The sequence below is a fragment of the Nyctereutes procyonoides genome, unplaced genomic scaffold (assembly GCF_905146905.1).
Source record: "Nyctereutes procyonoides isolate TBG_1078 unplaced genomic scaffold, NYPRO_anot_genome, whole genome shotgun sequence".
Classification (NCBI taxonomy): Eukaryota; Metazoa; Chordata; class Mammalia; order Carnivora; family Canidae; genus Nyctereutes; species Nyctereutes procyonoides.
Genome location: NW_026575141.1, coordinates 9,328,223 through 9,344,440, shown reverse-complemented (window position 1 = coordinate 9,344,440; position 16,218 = coordinate 9,328,223). Strand labels below are relative to the sequence as shown.

The 16,218-nt window shown below is 37.8% G+C and overlaps 1 protein-coding gene across 3 annotated transcripts in view; it reads left to right on the top strand.

Moving 5' to 3' along the window:
* HYAL4 (hyaluronidase 4) overlaps positions 1–10,492 on the top strand; it is a 95,126-nt gene extending 84,634 nt beyond the window's left edge. For all 3 annotated transcript variants that reach the window (XM_055307300.1, XM_055307299.1, XM_055307301.1), the window contains 3 exons: positions 2,747–3,742; positions 7,986–8,075; positions 9,825–10,492. In XM_055307300.1, the coding sequence (XP_055163275.1) occupies positions 2,765–3,742; positions 7,986–8,075; positions 9,825–10,226 (1,470 nt within the window). In that variant the 5' untranslated portion in view covers positions 2,747–2,764 and the 3' untranslated portion in view covers positions 10,227–10,492. The remainder of the gene's footprint in view (positions 1–2,746; positions 3,743–7,985; positions 8,076–9,824) is intronic.
* The last annotated feature ends 5,726 nt before the right edge of the window (positions 10,493–16,218 follow it).

Below are 16,218 nucleotides of genomic sequence, written 5' to 3'. Positions count from 1 at the left end.
CTCACTTATCCCCACCTCCGATATCTTGCCCCCAACGCTTCCTAAAATTCCACCAGTTAGAGATTTGCTTAAAGAAGCAAACCTTCCCGGGATGATTGTAAGGAAGCAAAGAAGGGTGTTGCTACTGGTGACTCCTGGTTCAGTGTAACTGCACAGACAAGAGACAGGTGGAGCTGGGCAGTGAGGATTTGAGTGGTTCACAGCGGTTCTGAGGCCAAGGGCACGTTTGGAAGGGCAGGCATGCAGAAAGGAGGGTGGGAGAAGCAGCCAGCCAATGATTGCAGGCAGGGGACCCCAAAACTTGCTCACAGGTGCGGAGTGAAGGGATCTCCTCTCAGCGAGCTATGTTTAATTAGGTGAATGACAGAAGGTGCACCAGCACCCTGTCCTGCATGTGCAGGAAGCAGAAAGCTGAGACCAAACAGGTGACACAGGCACTGAATTGTCCTTTTTTTTTTTTGCTTGTATTTGTTGTGTAAAGCTGCACATTTTATTAGGAGTTCTAGGGACACCTGGGTGGCTCAGTGGTTTAGCACCGCCTTCAGCTCAGGTCGTGATCCTGGGGTCCTGGGATCGAGCCCGCATGGGGCTCCCTGCCAGCAGCCTCCTTTTTTCTCTGCCTGTGTCTCTGCCCCTCTCTCTGTGTCTCTCATGAATAAATAAATAAAATCTTAAACAGAAAAAAAGGAGTTCTGCCTACCATCTGCCATGGAAAGTGCACCTCCCATCCATCCACCAGAATCTGGGGAATAAGGAGGAGAGAATCGCTTGGTAACTTTGTAATGAATGGGCGAGGATTTCTGAGGCAGTAATGAGGGGGTTGACCAAAGGGAAAACAGTAATCAGTGGAAAGCAATGTTTTGAATAAAACTCAAAGCAGAAAGTGTTCTGATAGGTTAGATTTTTATATATACATATATAGCCTTCTCTAACATAAAGTGAATTTTAACTTTAGCAAAAGCTTTTTCTCCCCTATTGATGAACACATATGCAGATAAATTCATTTTTCTTATCTTGAGGCAGACTATAAAAAAAATCAAAGATAAGGAACACTTTTAAGGACCATGATTCTTATCGTATTCATAAAATTATATTCCCTTTAAAATACCATTCTCCTGGGGCACGTGGGTGGTGAAGTTGGTTAAACATCTGCCTTCTGCTCAGGTAGTGATCCCAGGGTCCTGATCCTGGGTGATCACAGGGTCCTGGGATCACCCAGCATCAGGCTCCCTGCTCAGTAGGGAGCCTACTTCTCCCTCTCCCTCTGTGCATCCCCCTGCTTGTGTTCTCTCTCTCTCTGTGTCAAATAAATAAAATCTTTTAAAAAGAAAATACCATTCTTTTCAAATCATAATTTATGCCTTCAGTATAACATATATGTTAATAAGTGAGGAAATCTTACCCATCTTTGTGCTATGGAGGAATACAGATATCTATTCAATTTATGGATGAAGAAAATATCTACCTCCATAGCACTTGAAAACTAACATTTTTGTATCTATCCATTTACTTAGTACTCCTTAAATGTCTTTGAATAAAGCTTTACATATTATTTTAGTAATTGGTCTGTTCAGATTTTCTAGTTTTCATAAACTATTTTATTTATTTATTTTTTTCGTAAAGTATTTTAAATTTTGGTTTAACCTCCGTGTTCCAGACCTAAAAAATGTTATACAGTTTAGCTGGTGACATCTAGTGGTGAAAAATGATGATTACATACAACATGCAGTGCTTGCAGCTTTGCTGATGGAAATACTCAAAAGCCACAGATTCCATGGGAAAAAAAAACCTATGTCAGTCGGAGTTTCTAGTTGTAACCAATCAAAACAAAATATCACTGATTTGAGCCGAAAAGTGCTGTCCCAGGAGGACAATGTTGCCACTTAACACCAACACCATGGATATGTGGTTCTGGATGCCCCAACAGGAGCTGCCACTCCTGGACATGGGAATTTCCAGCACCACCACCTTTCAGGTTCTTTGGTTCTTAAGATGTCAATTCAAAGTCTAGGGTAGGAAGAAAGGCACACACACACACACACAAACAAGGTCTAGAGTAGGATGGATCTTGGCCACTAACACATATGGGTACCCTAGCTGCAAGGGAGCCTATGTAAGCATCTGGACGTTTGGGCTTACTTAATGAAACAATAAAAAGTTATTATAAGATTAAATGAGATGACTATTTGATAAAGTACTTAATCTTGGTGCCCAGAATTTGATGAGTTTCCCAGAATGATAGTTGATATAATTCTACATTTTTATTCAATCGTGAGCTTTTTTTGAGGGTAAGGACCACATCTTGTTCATTTTATATTCTGGACATAGGGCATGAAGTTCTGTGAGTGTTTTTCTTTTTTTTTTTTTTAGATTTTTAAAATTTATTCATGAGAGACACAGAGAGGCAGAGACATAGGCAGAGGGAGAAGCGGGGAGCCTGATATGGGTCTCGATTCCAGGAACCCAGGATCACTACCTGAGCTGAAGGCATATGCTCAATCACTGAGCCACCCAGGCATCCCAGTTCCATGAATATTTATTAAATTGCACTGCTTGCCTCTGAATAGAAGCAAGCTTCTATTCTACCCTTGCTTCTATATCTCAATTTATGTATAGTCCTCTTTCAAACCTTTAAAGAAAAAGCACTTTAAAATAGAAATATATGCCAATAATAATAATATCCATCCAGTATTTGAATTTTTTTTCCTCCAAATTATCACTAATAGAAAATTACATCTCCCTACAGGTCTTCCACAGTACATTAATGCAGAAGATAAGATTTTATCTTATGAAAGTATTATCTGATGGACAATTAAGGCTTTGTGTTGTTCAACCAATACATCTCACATCATGGCTGCTCATATTCTTCATTCTGAAGTCTATCTCTTCTCTAAAACCTGCCCGGCTTCCAATTTATCAAAGGAAACCTTTTATAGCTGCTTGGAATGCCCCAACGGATCAGTGTTTGATAAAATACAATATAGGATTAAATTTGAAAATGTTTCAGGTTATTGGAAGCCCACTGGCCAAGGCCAGGGGGCAAAATATCACTATATTTTATGTCAACAGATTGGGATACTATCCATGGTATACATCACAGGGGGTTCCCATTAATGGGGGTCTCCCCCAGAACATAAGTTTGCAAGTGCATCTAGAAAAAGCTGACCAAGATATTAATTATTACATCCCTGCTGAAGATTTCAATGGACTTGCTGTTATAGACTGGGAATACTGGCGACCTCAGTGGGCCCGTAACTGGAACACAAAAGATGTCTACAGACAGAAGTCCAGAAAGCTGATTTCTGACATGCAAGAGAATGTATCAGCTACTGATATTGAATATTTAGCCAAAGCAACCTTTGAAGAAAGTGCAAAAGCTTTCATGAAGGAAACCATCGAATTGGGAATTAAGAGTAGACCCAAGGGCCTCTGGGGTTATTATTTATATCCTGATTGCCACAATTATAATGTTTATGCCCCGAATTATACTGGGTCATGCCCAGAAGAGGAAGTTTTGAGAAACAATGAGCTCTCTTGGCTCTGGAATAGCAGTGCTGCTTTATATCCTTCTATTGGTGTCAGAAAATCTCTTGAAGACAATGAAAACATTTTGCGCTTCTCGCAATTTCGAGTGCAAGAATCCCTGAGGATCTCCACCATGACATCCCATGATTACGCTCTGCCTATATTTGTCTACACAAGGCTAGGCTACAGAAATGAGCCCTTATTTTTTCTTTCTAAGGTAAGACATCCCTTGCAAAGATGGGGAGATTTCCATCGTGTTCTTAAAAGAGACTTTTTTTTTTTCTTCTAGGTTTTATCTATTTATTTGAGAGACTGAGAGCACAAGCAGGGAGAGGGGCAGAAGGAGAGGGAGAAGCAGACTCCTGCTGAGAAGGGAACCCCATACAGGGTTGATTGCAGAACCCTGATGTCACGACCTTAGCCAGAGGCTGATGCTTAGCCTACTGAGCCACCAAGATGCCCCTAAAACAGACATTTCTTTGTTAATTCTTTTCTTTGAAGAATTCCCAATTATGCTTTCCTAAGAGCATAATTGTTCCTTTAACTACCATCCACTTAGACTCTTTATTTATGCCAACTGAATCTTAATTATTTATCATTCTTTTAAGGAACATGGTATGGAAGGAAGGTTAGAAGGCAATAAGAACAACTCCTCCCCACTTTCCTCCCCAACTTTGATGGTGCTCCCTCATGATTGGCCTTTATTGGAGCAGGTAGTGGTGGACCAGCTGGAAAGTCAGAGAGGGGATTTTATTTTTTTTTAATTTTTTATTTATTTATGATAGTCACAGAGAGAGGGAGAGAGGCAGAGACATAGGCAGAGGGAGAAGCAGGCTCCATGCACCGGGAGCCCGACGTGGGATTCGATCCCGAGTCTCCAGGATCACGCCCTGGGCCAAAGGCAGGCGCCAAACCGCTGCGCCACCCAGGGATCCCAGAGAGGAGATTTTAAAATGGAGTAGTTTGCTCACACATGTGGAAGAGTAATTGGAAGTGTTCTTGCTTCTGGCCTCACCATCTAATATCAAGAGGAAAATGTTTTCTTTTTAATGTGTAATACCGGTTTTGATAAAAGGTACAAGAGAGGCACAACAATGTGAATACATGTAACACTACTGAACTATACACTTAGAAATGGTGAAGGTAGTAAATTTTATATGTCTTTTTACCACAATTAAATAGTTCTTAAAAATTAAAAAAAAAAATGGGATCCCTGGATGGCGCAGCAGTTTGGCGCCTGTCTTTGGCCCGGGGCGCGATCCTGGAGACCCGGGATCGAATCCCACGTCGGGCTCCCGGTGCATGGGGCCTGCTTCTCCCTCTGCCTGTGTCTCTGCCTCTCTCTCTCTCTCTCTCTCTCTCTGTGACTATCATAAGTAAATTAAAAAAAAATTAAAAAAAAATTGTAAAGGCATAGGGGCATTACAAATCTGCAAAAAGTAGGTGGATCTATAGATTTAGCCATCTGGTTTATTCTTGACTCTATGACCATAGCTAATGGAAAGTTGGTAAGAATGGTGCAAGTTTTTAAATTCAATCACAAATTCATCACCAGTCCATGATTTTGCAATCCTAGGTTAAAACTTACAAATACAAGTTTTAGTCTATTTATTTTACTATTGTAGCCAAAGACCTCCCATAAACCACAAGGGTAACTTTTAAAATAGATGAACTTTTGGCCCAATTATCTCTCCCTTCTTCTCCCCTTGCTACTCTACTCACTCAGATGGAAACTTCTAAAAATAAAAACTTAAAAGCAGATGACACTCTAGTGGTTGGACTTGGATAATTATGTGTAAACTTACTATGTTAAGAAGAGTTGAGACTCGTTCAGGCTTTCACATGGGTGGTATAGTGGTATTTTAAGATATTATTGGATACTATGGGCTTATCACATTTCTTCCTTCTCCACCATTACAAGTTTCAATTCATCAGTGTGTCTTAAAATATAAAGATGTTCTGACTGTGAGGCACCCAAGGGAGAAGGCTCAGGAAATATCCAGATGAAGATGTTAGTATGACCAGTAGGTATCTATGGAGCATATAGGGAGTACAGCTTAATCCTCAGAGGAAGAAAAGGCACAGATGTATCGGGATTTGGTAAATGCTAAGCCTTGGACACCATTGATGAGGTCAGTAAGAAAAAAAAGTCTTTATTGTGAACTGATATTTGTACTTCCAGAAAAGTCAGCAACAAATGATTAATAATGATAGGAAATCAATACTACCCAGGAGGTTTAAAAAGTTCTCTAGAACTTCTTGACCCTGGAACTGAAAGTTAAATATTACTTCCTTCTATGAAACTTCTTTACATTTTATATTTGGCTTAAACAAGTTTCTATCTTTGATGATAATACATTTACTTTTGAAAGAAATAATAAAATTTAAAGGATGAAGTGTTCATATTGAAAGATTAGTGTAGACTACTGGTACATTGTGCACATTCTATAAACCTAGATAAGCTTCCTTGAGTAACTATAACCTCAGAAATGTTTCTGTTCTAAGGAAATAAGGAACAAAGGTTAGGGTCTCATTAAGAAACAGCTCTCAGGCAGCCCTGGTGGCTTAGCCGTTTAGCGCCGCCTTCAGCCCAGGGTGTGATCCTGGAGACCGGGGATCGAGTCCTGTGTCAGGCTCCCAGCATGGAGCCTGCTTCTCTCTCTGTATCTCTAATAAATAAAAAATATTAAAAAAAAAAAAAGAAGAAGAAGAAGCAGCTCTCTTTGACAGGCCCAGGAATCATTCTGTAACATTCTGAAAACTTTCTGAATGGGAAGGTAATTCCAAATATTTCAAACCATCAGTTCAGCCACCATTTTACTATACCCTCTGTAAAAATACGCCCACAAAATTTTTGAAACCTGATGTTCATTTACACCAAATCATAAATGACAAATAATGGCTTCCATTTCTAATCTTCCCCAAGATAGCTGCACTTTATTTTTAAGATTTTTTATTTTTAAGTAATCTCTATATCCAATGTGGGGCTCGAACTTAATAAACCTGAAATCAAGAGTCCATATGTTTCACTGGCTGAGCCAGCCAGCACCCTGATATCTGCACTTTAGAGTAGCTGTGTATGTGTGTGTTTGCACAAGTATATACAAACACATATAGTTAGGATTACAAAAATGATTTAACAATAAGTAGCAAACTTCCTCACCTATCCAGACCTCAATACCTCAGTGTCTTAAGATATACAATGAGGCACTATTACCTGCCCTACCTACCTAGTGGTAATATTATGAAAATCAAATGAGAAAATTTGAGACGCTACAAAAATATATGTAATATAGTTTCTGATTCAGCATGGAAATTGCCACTCCATCCTAACAAGTGAAAAACTAAACAGACTGAAAAATCAAGGCTTCATAAAAAAAAGAAAAACGAAAAAGAAAAATCTACTCTTTTTAGATTCATGAGGACACAAGACAAATTCCCCTCAAAATTTGAGAGGCAGACAGGTGAATACAGAGAATCACAACTTACTAGATCAGAAATCTCTGTGGGAACCACTGCCAGAGTAGGGAAATCTGAATTACAATTGATGAGTTGCTAGAGACTCAGTGAGGACAAATCTGAGAAATAAAAACTCCAGGGGACTCAGTCATGGGTGGGTATGTACTTTTGTGAGTTTTCCCTCTAAAAGCTTATCAGGTGCTCACAATGAATATCAGAGAAAAATCTTCTTATGCATCTAGCAGGGGGCAGGAGAAAAAGAACTGTTTTGAATACTCAAGAACATTCTGTTCTTCTTAACAAGGTCTGCCCTCAGGAGAAACTATTTAACCAGAGCCAAACCTACTGGGGACTTAGCAGAGCCTAAGTGAAGGGGGCGGGGGGAGGGAAATAAATACTCAACTCCAGTTGGCTCCGGTCTCCCACTTGCAAGGGAAATGCCCTGCTCTAGCCCCATCTAGCCAGCCTATCTCACCTAAGAAGGGGCTAGACCAAATTAGAGCCTGCAGGGCCTTAACACTGTATTGCTTTGCCTGCTCTTGGGATCCAAATGACACAAACCCCCTCCGGGTCCCTGTGGAGGCAAAGTCCTCAGGGGAGTGTTGCAAACAGGGAAGAGAATTTAGCTAAGAGGAATGCAAGGTATTCTTCACATTTGGAGAAGAAAAACTTCTGGGTTCTATTTCTGGGTCATGTACGGATGGCTGGTTTGTGTGCATGTGGCCTTAGTTGACTTTGATTAAACAGCTTCTGTTGGCTATTTCTAGGCTGTCATCAAAATAATATCCTGTTTGGAAAAATTCAAGCTTTTCCTTAAAAATATTTAGTATGCTCTTCCATGTGAATATGGAGTATAACTTTGAGCCTTGGTTTATTCTATATCTATTTTACTCTGAGAACTAAAGAATCATCCTATTATATTGAACTCAACCTCGAATCCTAATCCCTGGCATGCTGTTTTATAGCCAAATGAATAATGAACTCTATTGTCTTCAATCTAGCAAGATCTAATCAGTACTATTGGAGAAAGTGCTGCCTTGGGAGCTGCAGGCATTGTTATCTGGGGAGACATGAATTTAACTTCGTCTGAGGTAAGGCAGTACCTTGAAGGTATAGTTAATATTATTTAAAGTATTTGCTCTTTTCTTTTATAGCTAACTCCAGTCGGAGCTCTCATAGCTCCCACAATAAACCAGCTTTAGACTTCAAGTCCAAATCAGTGCCTAATACATAGAAGGAGCTCAATAGTATTATTAACTTTTGTTAAGATAGTAATCATATTACTGACTTTTGTAGACTATTATGTGCTGGGATTGTGCTAATTGCTTTTTGTTTTGGATGTGCTCACTTACTGGTCATAATAACCCTTATGCGGTAGGGTTATTTATTTATAAATGAAACAAAAGAGGAAATCCAACTAGGGTAAATAGCTAGTTAGGCGAGTTAATGGCATTAACTACAGTTTGACTGGAGCCCTTGCATTTAACTACTACATACACTGTGTCATATCCTATTTTGAGAAGAAGAAACAGATGGTAACTTTTTAATCTCCGCATTGAATCTATTTTTTTCTTTATGGAGAAGTTAGCTGAAAATTAATAGCATTTAAAATGAGACCTATATAGTTCTTTTCAAATTTCTCCCAGCTCAGATATTATTTACCCTAGTAAGTCTTTCTAGTTTTCCCCAATCCACATTAGTCACAGCCTCTTCTGTATTTCCAGATGCTGTTTGTTTATATCTCTATAATACGATATGTTTGCCTGGAATTGTAATGCTCGTATCCTCAACACTTTTTGTTAAATTGAATTTTTTGCAAGTTCATGATGATCTGATATTATTCTTAGGATTGCACAGGCTCAATTTGTTGCTGTCAAGGTATCTGTCATGAAACTGTGACAATATAAGGTTAAAGTTTCCTCTGTCTAATATAAGAATTTGGTAGAAGTGGGGAGAATCAATTCCTGACCCTCTAGGTGTGACATTCCCTCCCCCAGCCCATGCGGCTCAAGAGAGGAGCTCCATCAGGAAGCTGAGTGCACAAACCAGGTGGCCTCTGTTTAGAACACATAATCGGAACCACAAAAAAAAATGACCCAGTCAGCCTTCCAGGCTTTCCTGTGTTTCAATTGTGTACAGATGTCCAGAATCCAGGGCAGTTGATATTTGAGCATAATTAACAGGAAAATCTAGGAAGCTACAGGTTGCCACTTAACAATTAACTGGTAGAATATGAGAATTCAGGTTCCTACACAACCCTGAAAGGTGGCCAGAGGACAGCAACTCTGGCATGATTTCTAATTTGGGTTTGTTCTTTTTTTCACATTCCATTAATGTGGGGGGCCAGAAGGAGAAAAAAAAAAGATGTAAATGGAAAGAAGGCAAGGTCATCATATGCTGACTCTGGGACCCATTGACAAGTTCAGTTGCTTAGCCCTAGTGTAACCTATTCTCCATCTCCTGCCTCTTGGACTTGCATCCTTTCTTTTTTCTTTTTCTTTTTTTTTTTTCCCTTGGAAGGATTATATTTATTTATTCATGAGAGAGAGGCAGAGGGAGAAGCAGACTCCCTGTGGGAAGCCTGATGTGGGACTCAATCCCAGGACTCTGGGGTTACACCCTGGGCTGAAGGCAGATGCTCAATCACTGAGCCACCCAGGTGCCCCTTTGCAGCTATCCTGATCAGGTTCCCTGTGTTGCAGCATCTGAGCCTAAGAGATCAACAACAGGAGCCAAATGTTAGGTTTCACTCAGGTCCAAAGAACTGCCTTGTGGGCCCAAATGCTCTAACCCTATTAGTGCCAAAACCCACTAAAACCCATTTGTTTCTACATTTCTAGGGCAACTGTACAAAGGTGAAGCAGTATGTGAGTTCTGACTTAGGACGCTACATAGTCAATGTGACCAGAGCGGCTGAGGTGTGCAGCCTTCACCTGTGCAGGAGTAACGGGAGATGCATAAGGAAGGTATGGAAAGCTCCTGATTACCTGCACTTGAACCCTGCAAGTTACCACATAGAGGCCTCCAAGGATGGAGAATTTATTGTGAAAGGAAAAGCATCTGATATGGACCTGGAAGCATTGGAGGAGAAGTTTTCCTGTCACTGTTATCAGGGATACGAAGGAGCCAACTGTAGAGGAACAAAGGCGGCTGACGGCTGCTCTGGGGTGTTCTCTTTTTCTAGCTCACTAATAACACTATGCCTGCTGGTTTTAGCAGGTTATCAGAGTATCTGGTCATGACATAATTGAGTTTAAATGGAACTGTGTGCCCTGTAGAGTAGTCACTTAAAGAAAAGATGAAACTTAGGACTTTTTTTTTCTCTTATGAAATACATTGAAAAGGTAGCATAAGTAGACATTATGTACGTCACTTAACATAAACAAGAGCATATTGCTTTATTTGGCACTGATTTGGCTAAGAAACCAGATCCAGGAATAAAATCAGTGCAGTCCTCTTCCTTACTGGAATGTTTAAGTTGTATTCAAACTAGACCCGTATATTTTAGTCTTTATATGAACATATGTGTATGTACATATACATATTAAATTATTGATTTCAAAGCCTGTGGGTGTTTTTTGTTTGTTTGTTTGTTTTGCCTAGAAATGTATTAAGGATAGATTGCTAAGCAATTATCTGAATCAATGGAAGAAGTCATCTCAGGGTATGAACTGGTCACTCGATCTACTGAAAAGGACCAAATGCAAAGTTCCTTGTCCCAGCCTTAGGTTCACACTGGGCTTCTGTTCCCCACCTGAGCTCACTGAGTGCAAAATTAAGTCCTGATGTGGCTTCTCATGGGAGGTGCAGAGGCTGAGGCAAATGGAACTGTTTTCAACTCATTGCAAAGCCATCTATTCCAATATGGTGCTTCTCTTACCCACTATGAGTCCTTCTTTCACAGACCTTGGCAATTTAAACACTGTAAAAGGCTTCAGGATAGTATTCACGTTTCCCTAGGCTGACATTGCTCTAAATCCAGAAATTGATGTCATGCTAATAAAAATGTAGTTTGTGTCTTTTGCAACAAAAATCATCACTAAAAATATATTTAATAAACATTTAAGGGACCCAGAAGTGCCATTGAGAAGGGGTTCTACCAAAAATATTTGATATTTTGGTTCCCACATGTAAGTTTTTAAGCAGTGGTTTAGAGTCAGTTTGAATCTAATTTGAATCATGCTTTCATTACTCAACTGGATGTGCAACTCTAGGTAAGTTATTTATATTTCCCATTTTCTCATCTGAAATTTGGTAATACAGTTCTCAGCTCAGTGGATTCTCAAAAGTAAATGGAATAGCACATCCTGTGCATACTTTGGCTCTTATACATGTTGCTAATCTTCAACTATCTTCCCTTAATCATCAAAGTAACAGAAACACTTAGAATAAAACAAAGTCTTGGCCAATTTCCTCATTGTTGTTGTTGTTGTTGTTCTTCTTCTTCTTCTTCTTCTTTCTTCTTCTTCTTTCTTCTTTCTTCTTCTTTCTTCTTCTTCTTCCTTTTTTTTTTTTTTGAAGATTTTTTTATTCATTCATGAGAGACCCAGAAAGAGACAGAGACCCAGGCAGAGGGAGAAGCTGGCTACATGCAGGGAGCCCAATGTGGAACTTGACCACAGGACCCTGGAATTACAACCTGAGCCAAAGGCAGATGCTCAACCACTAAGCCACCCAGGCGTCCCCAGTTTCCTCTTTCTGATGTTATGTTTTCTTTTTTTAAAAGATTTTTTTAGTCATGAGAGACACACAGAGAGAGAAAGAAAGGCAGGCTCCATGCAGGGAGCCCGATGTGGGACTTGATTCTGGGACTCCAGGGTCACACCCTGGGCAAAAGGCAGGTGCTAAACTGTTGAGCCATCCAGGGATCCCCATTATGTTCTATTTATAAACCACTTATGCATTGTTGAGAGGCATGTTCTACCCCTGGAGAAAATCTACTTAGAAGGTAAACCCTAGATACATATAATGCTATAATAGAAGGCATCTTTTCTCTTTTCTAGGAAACCTTTCAATCCAAGTGTGCTGTTTTTAGCTCTGGGTCCAGCTTGTCAGACTAATGGACATGGTTAAGGTCTAATTTCTAAATGTGTAATACAAGTGAAAACAAAAAACTTTTATAATATGAATGAGAGATATCATTGCATAAACTTTTAAAAAATTTATTTTTATATCAAAGATGATATAATCACATAGAAAACTTAGAAAATAGAAAAATAAGGAAAGTCACAAATAATCACTCTTGACATATTGGTAACTTTTGGTGTATTTCTAGTCTTCTAAAGAGTTTTTTTTTTTACATTATTGTAATAAAAATCATGCATAATTTTGTGTCCTGTGTTTTTCACTTAACCATGCTATAAGCAGACTTCGTACTATTTCATAATCTTCATAAATGTCATTTGAATGTCATCTTTAGAGCCACATAATAATCTATCGACTGGATGGAGCAAAATTTCATCAACAATTTTCCATAAGTTTGTTTGTTTGTTTGTTTATTTGAAAGAGACAGAGGAGGCAAGGGGCAGAGGGAGAAGGAGAGGGTGAATCCCAAGCACATTCCCCGCTGACCAGGGAGCCTGATGTGGTTCTCCATCTCACTCCAAGACCGTTACCTGAGCCAAAATCAAGAGTAAGAAGCTTAGGACTGAGCCACCCAGGTGCCCCCCATAAATTTTAATTTTTAAATGTCAAGCTTTTACCGTTTAGTCACTTCATCAGAGAATACTTTCCTGATCACCCTCCTAATTCATTCATTCACCTAATAATCAGTTTTTACATTCATCAATTTATTAAGCATTACTTCTTATCAGGCACTGTTGAAATGTATGCTTGAACAAAACAGAGGCTTGTCATGTACCTCAAATATAAAGTAATATATAGGTTTTATTCAATATTTTTTAGAAATTTGCTTATTCTAAATCTTGGGCAGCAGCTCTCTTATTAGAATTTAAAATGATAGAATAAAATTCAATAATGGGAAAAATAAATGTATCAAAGTGAATCTTAATATTGTGCTTTTTGTTTCTACTAGAGAACTAAATGTATAAACTTACTGCTTCCTCTGTCTTTAATGCTAATTTTAAGAACTTGGAAAATTTTTAATATTGCTGAACATTTGTTTATGAACTTGACACTTTGTTATTCTCTGCAGATCCAGGAACCATCAATTTTTCACTTCAGTGAAATTCACTTCAAATCCCTTTTGTTATGGAAACTTAGAACAGAGTACATACTCCATTCTTTGTATTCGGAAAATAAAAATCTTAGGTCACCATTGAGACTGCTTATTGCATTCTGTTCTATTAAGATACTAAGAGAAGTAATTTTCTGCAAATTTATTGCTACACCCAAAATAACACAATTCCTTTGTCAAGGAAAAAATAAATAATAAATATTATTTTTCTACCATATTGCCTATTGCACTGTTTATACACCTAAGTGTACAAGGATGCTATACTCTTTCACCTAGGAGCACTTATTGATTTTAAATTAATTTGTATTCTTAGAATCTATATTTCCCTCTGGGCATATGAAATCTGTCCTTACTCTCTTTAAAAAATATTAATTTATTTTGCCCTTTGGAGGTAGACAGTGCAAGATTCTCTTCCACAAAGAACACAGGGACTAAATATTGTCAAACTCACTACCTGATCATCTCAAGATGGTGCATGACATTCTAGATATTGCCTCTGAATTCCAGGCAGCACAATGGAAGAAAGTCCAAATAAAGCAAACACAATAAATCTCTGTTAGTTTATATTCCCAGAAACTGTCTGGGGAAATAATGCATTAGTTTATATCCTTTGGTAGAATTTGATCACTCAACTCCATTTAGCTGCAAGGAAGACTGGCAAATGTGGTCTTTATAATTCCTGACAGCCATTTGGCTAGACTATTAAAAAATGGAGCAGGAGATTGGGAAATAATGAATAATCTATGCAACTACTACATCCTGGACAGTGGACACTTTTTTCATTTAATTTTTTCCTTCTGCTACTCACTAAAATTTCCTGAAAAGTAGGGACACCTTATTCACCATTGTATCTCTAGATCAAACTCAGACCAGACACACAGGAAGTACCTGAAAAATATTTGTTAAAACAATAAATAATAACTTGCTAGCCAGAGACGCATATTAAAATCATTTGGGGAGCCAACCCAAAAAAAGCATTCTTGGGCCTTCTAGCTACTGTGGTGTCAAAAGTCTTGAACTTACATGCATATTCTGAAAAAGCTCCCCAATCAACTCTCATGTGTATTCCCAGTGAGAAAAACATTAAGCTAAATAATAAGAGAAGAAAAAGTAATGTAATCTTTTAAAAAACATTAATTGGAGTTCTGCTTCACAACCTAAGTGGTACTGACTGCAAACAGATTGTTCTTAAGAATTGTGAAAGCCATAATGTGGGAATGCTTTCCTCTCTCTACTTCTCCCTTCTTTCTTCTTTTCTTTCTCCTTTCTTTTCTTGTTTCCTTCCTTCCTTCCTTCCTTCCTTCCTTCCTTCCTTCCTTCCTTCCTTCCTTCCTATTAAATTGCATTTCTGTCCAGTATTTTACTTCTTTTCATTTTAATTTCCCAAATTAAACATGATTACTATTTTTATCATATATAGACACTTTAGCTTTACTTACATATTTACCTTTGATTCCCTCATTTTACATTTTTATATATCAAATTTCTGTCTAGGATCACTTTCCTTTTTACTGAGGGTCATCTTTTATAGTTCCATTAGTGAAAGTCTACTGGGGGAGAACTCTCTCTGTTTTTAATTTGATAATTTCTTAATTTTACCCTTAATTTAGAAAGTTAGTCTCAGTGGGTATAAATGTATAGATTGATGGTTATTTTCCCTTAGCATTTTGTAGATCCTTATCATAGTTTCCTATTGTTTTTGGTGATAAAACTGCTTTCTTTCTTTCTTTTTCTTTTTCTTTCTTTCTTTTTTTTTTTTTTTTTATAAAACTGCTTTCTATCTAATTGCCTTCCTTTGTAAGTAATCTGGCCCATTTTACAAGTCTAATTTTGGAGTTCTGTAGTTTTGGTTTAGGGTCTAAATGGTTTTTTTTCTGCTTACCCTGCTTATCATTTGATAGTCTTTTGCTTAATCATTTTTATTATTCCATATTGCTACTTTTTAGCCTTTTATACATAGATATTTAATGTTTTATATTTGATATTTATAATTCTTGAACATTAGGAGATTGTATATTTAATGTTTCTTATTCTTGCTAACCTTAATAATAATACCATATTTATTTGTGTGTTTAGCAATTTTTCATAATGAATTCATATTTTCTTGATTTTAATCTGTGAGAATTCTAAGTGTCAAAAATTTGGGTTGCTTTCTTATACAGAGGATTTTTAAAAAATTGTACAACTTAATTGAGATATAATTCACATATTATATAATTCATCAAAGTATTCATTTCAGTGGTTTTTACTATATTCACAGAGTTGTGCATTCATTACCCCATTAAATTTTAGAATATTTTTATCACTCCCCCCAAAACTACAAACCCTTTAGCAGTCACTCTTCATTATTCCCCAATTCCCCCATCTAATCCTAGGGAATCACTCATCTACATACATGACATGCCTGAAAGTGACAGGTGGAAGAAGTCAGCCCCAAATTAGTTAATGCTCTGTTCTAGAAAAGTCTTCACCATTAAACGAGTCATAAGAGTTTTTCAAATGCTCTCAGCTTGATTCTTATAAGATAAAATTTTACTTCACAAGAAGATTAAGAATGACATTTCCCCCTGTTTGTATTCTCTCATTTTCTCATATAAAGAAATAAATAAAATCTTTAAGAAAAAAAAATAACATTTCCTTTGTGGGGCCTATATCCTCCAAGAAAAAATACTCTGAGATGCTAATGAGAGTCAATATCAGGGGCTATTTTCCAGTTGCTCCAGAAATACAGCAAAGATGTTCTTTATTAGCAATAGTACAAGGTTAAATCTTGTATTCCTTAGCCAAGACCAAGCATCCCCTTTTCAATCTATCACCTCTTTTCATAGACTTCCAAAGTTTAACCTATAGTTATTTACTTGGCTTTCAACTTATTTAAAACTGACTTTCTCCATAACTTTGTCACCATCGGGGTTGATTGTCAAAATCCAGGAAGAGGTAAGGGAGAGGAGAAAACAAATTGTACATGAGTAATCACTAGTGACTAGGTCAGGGTGAACTAAATTGTCCTGACTGGGTAGATTCCTTCTGTTGCCTAG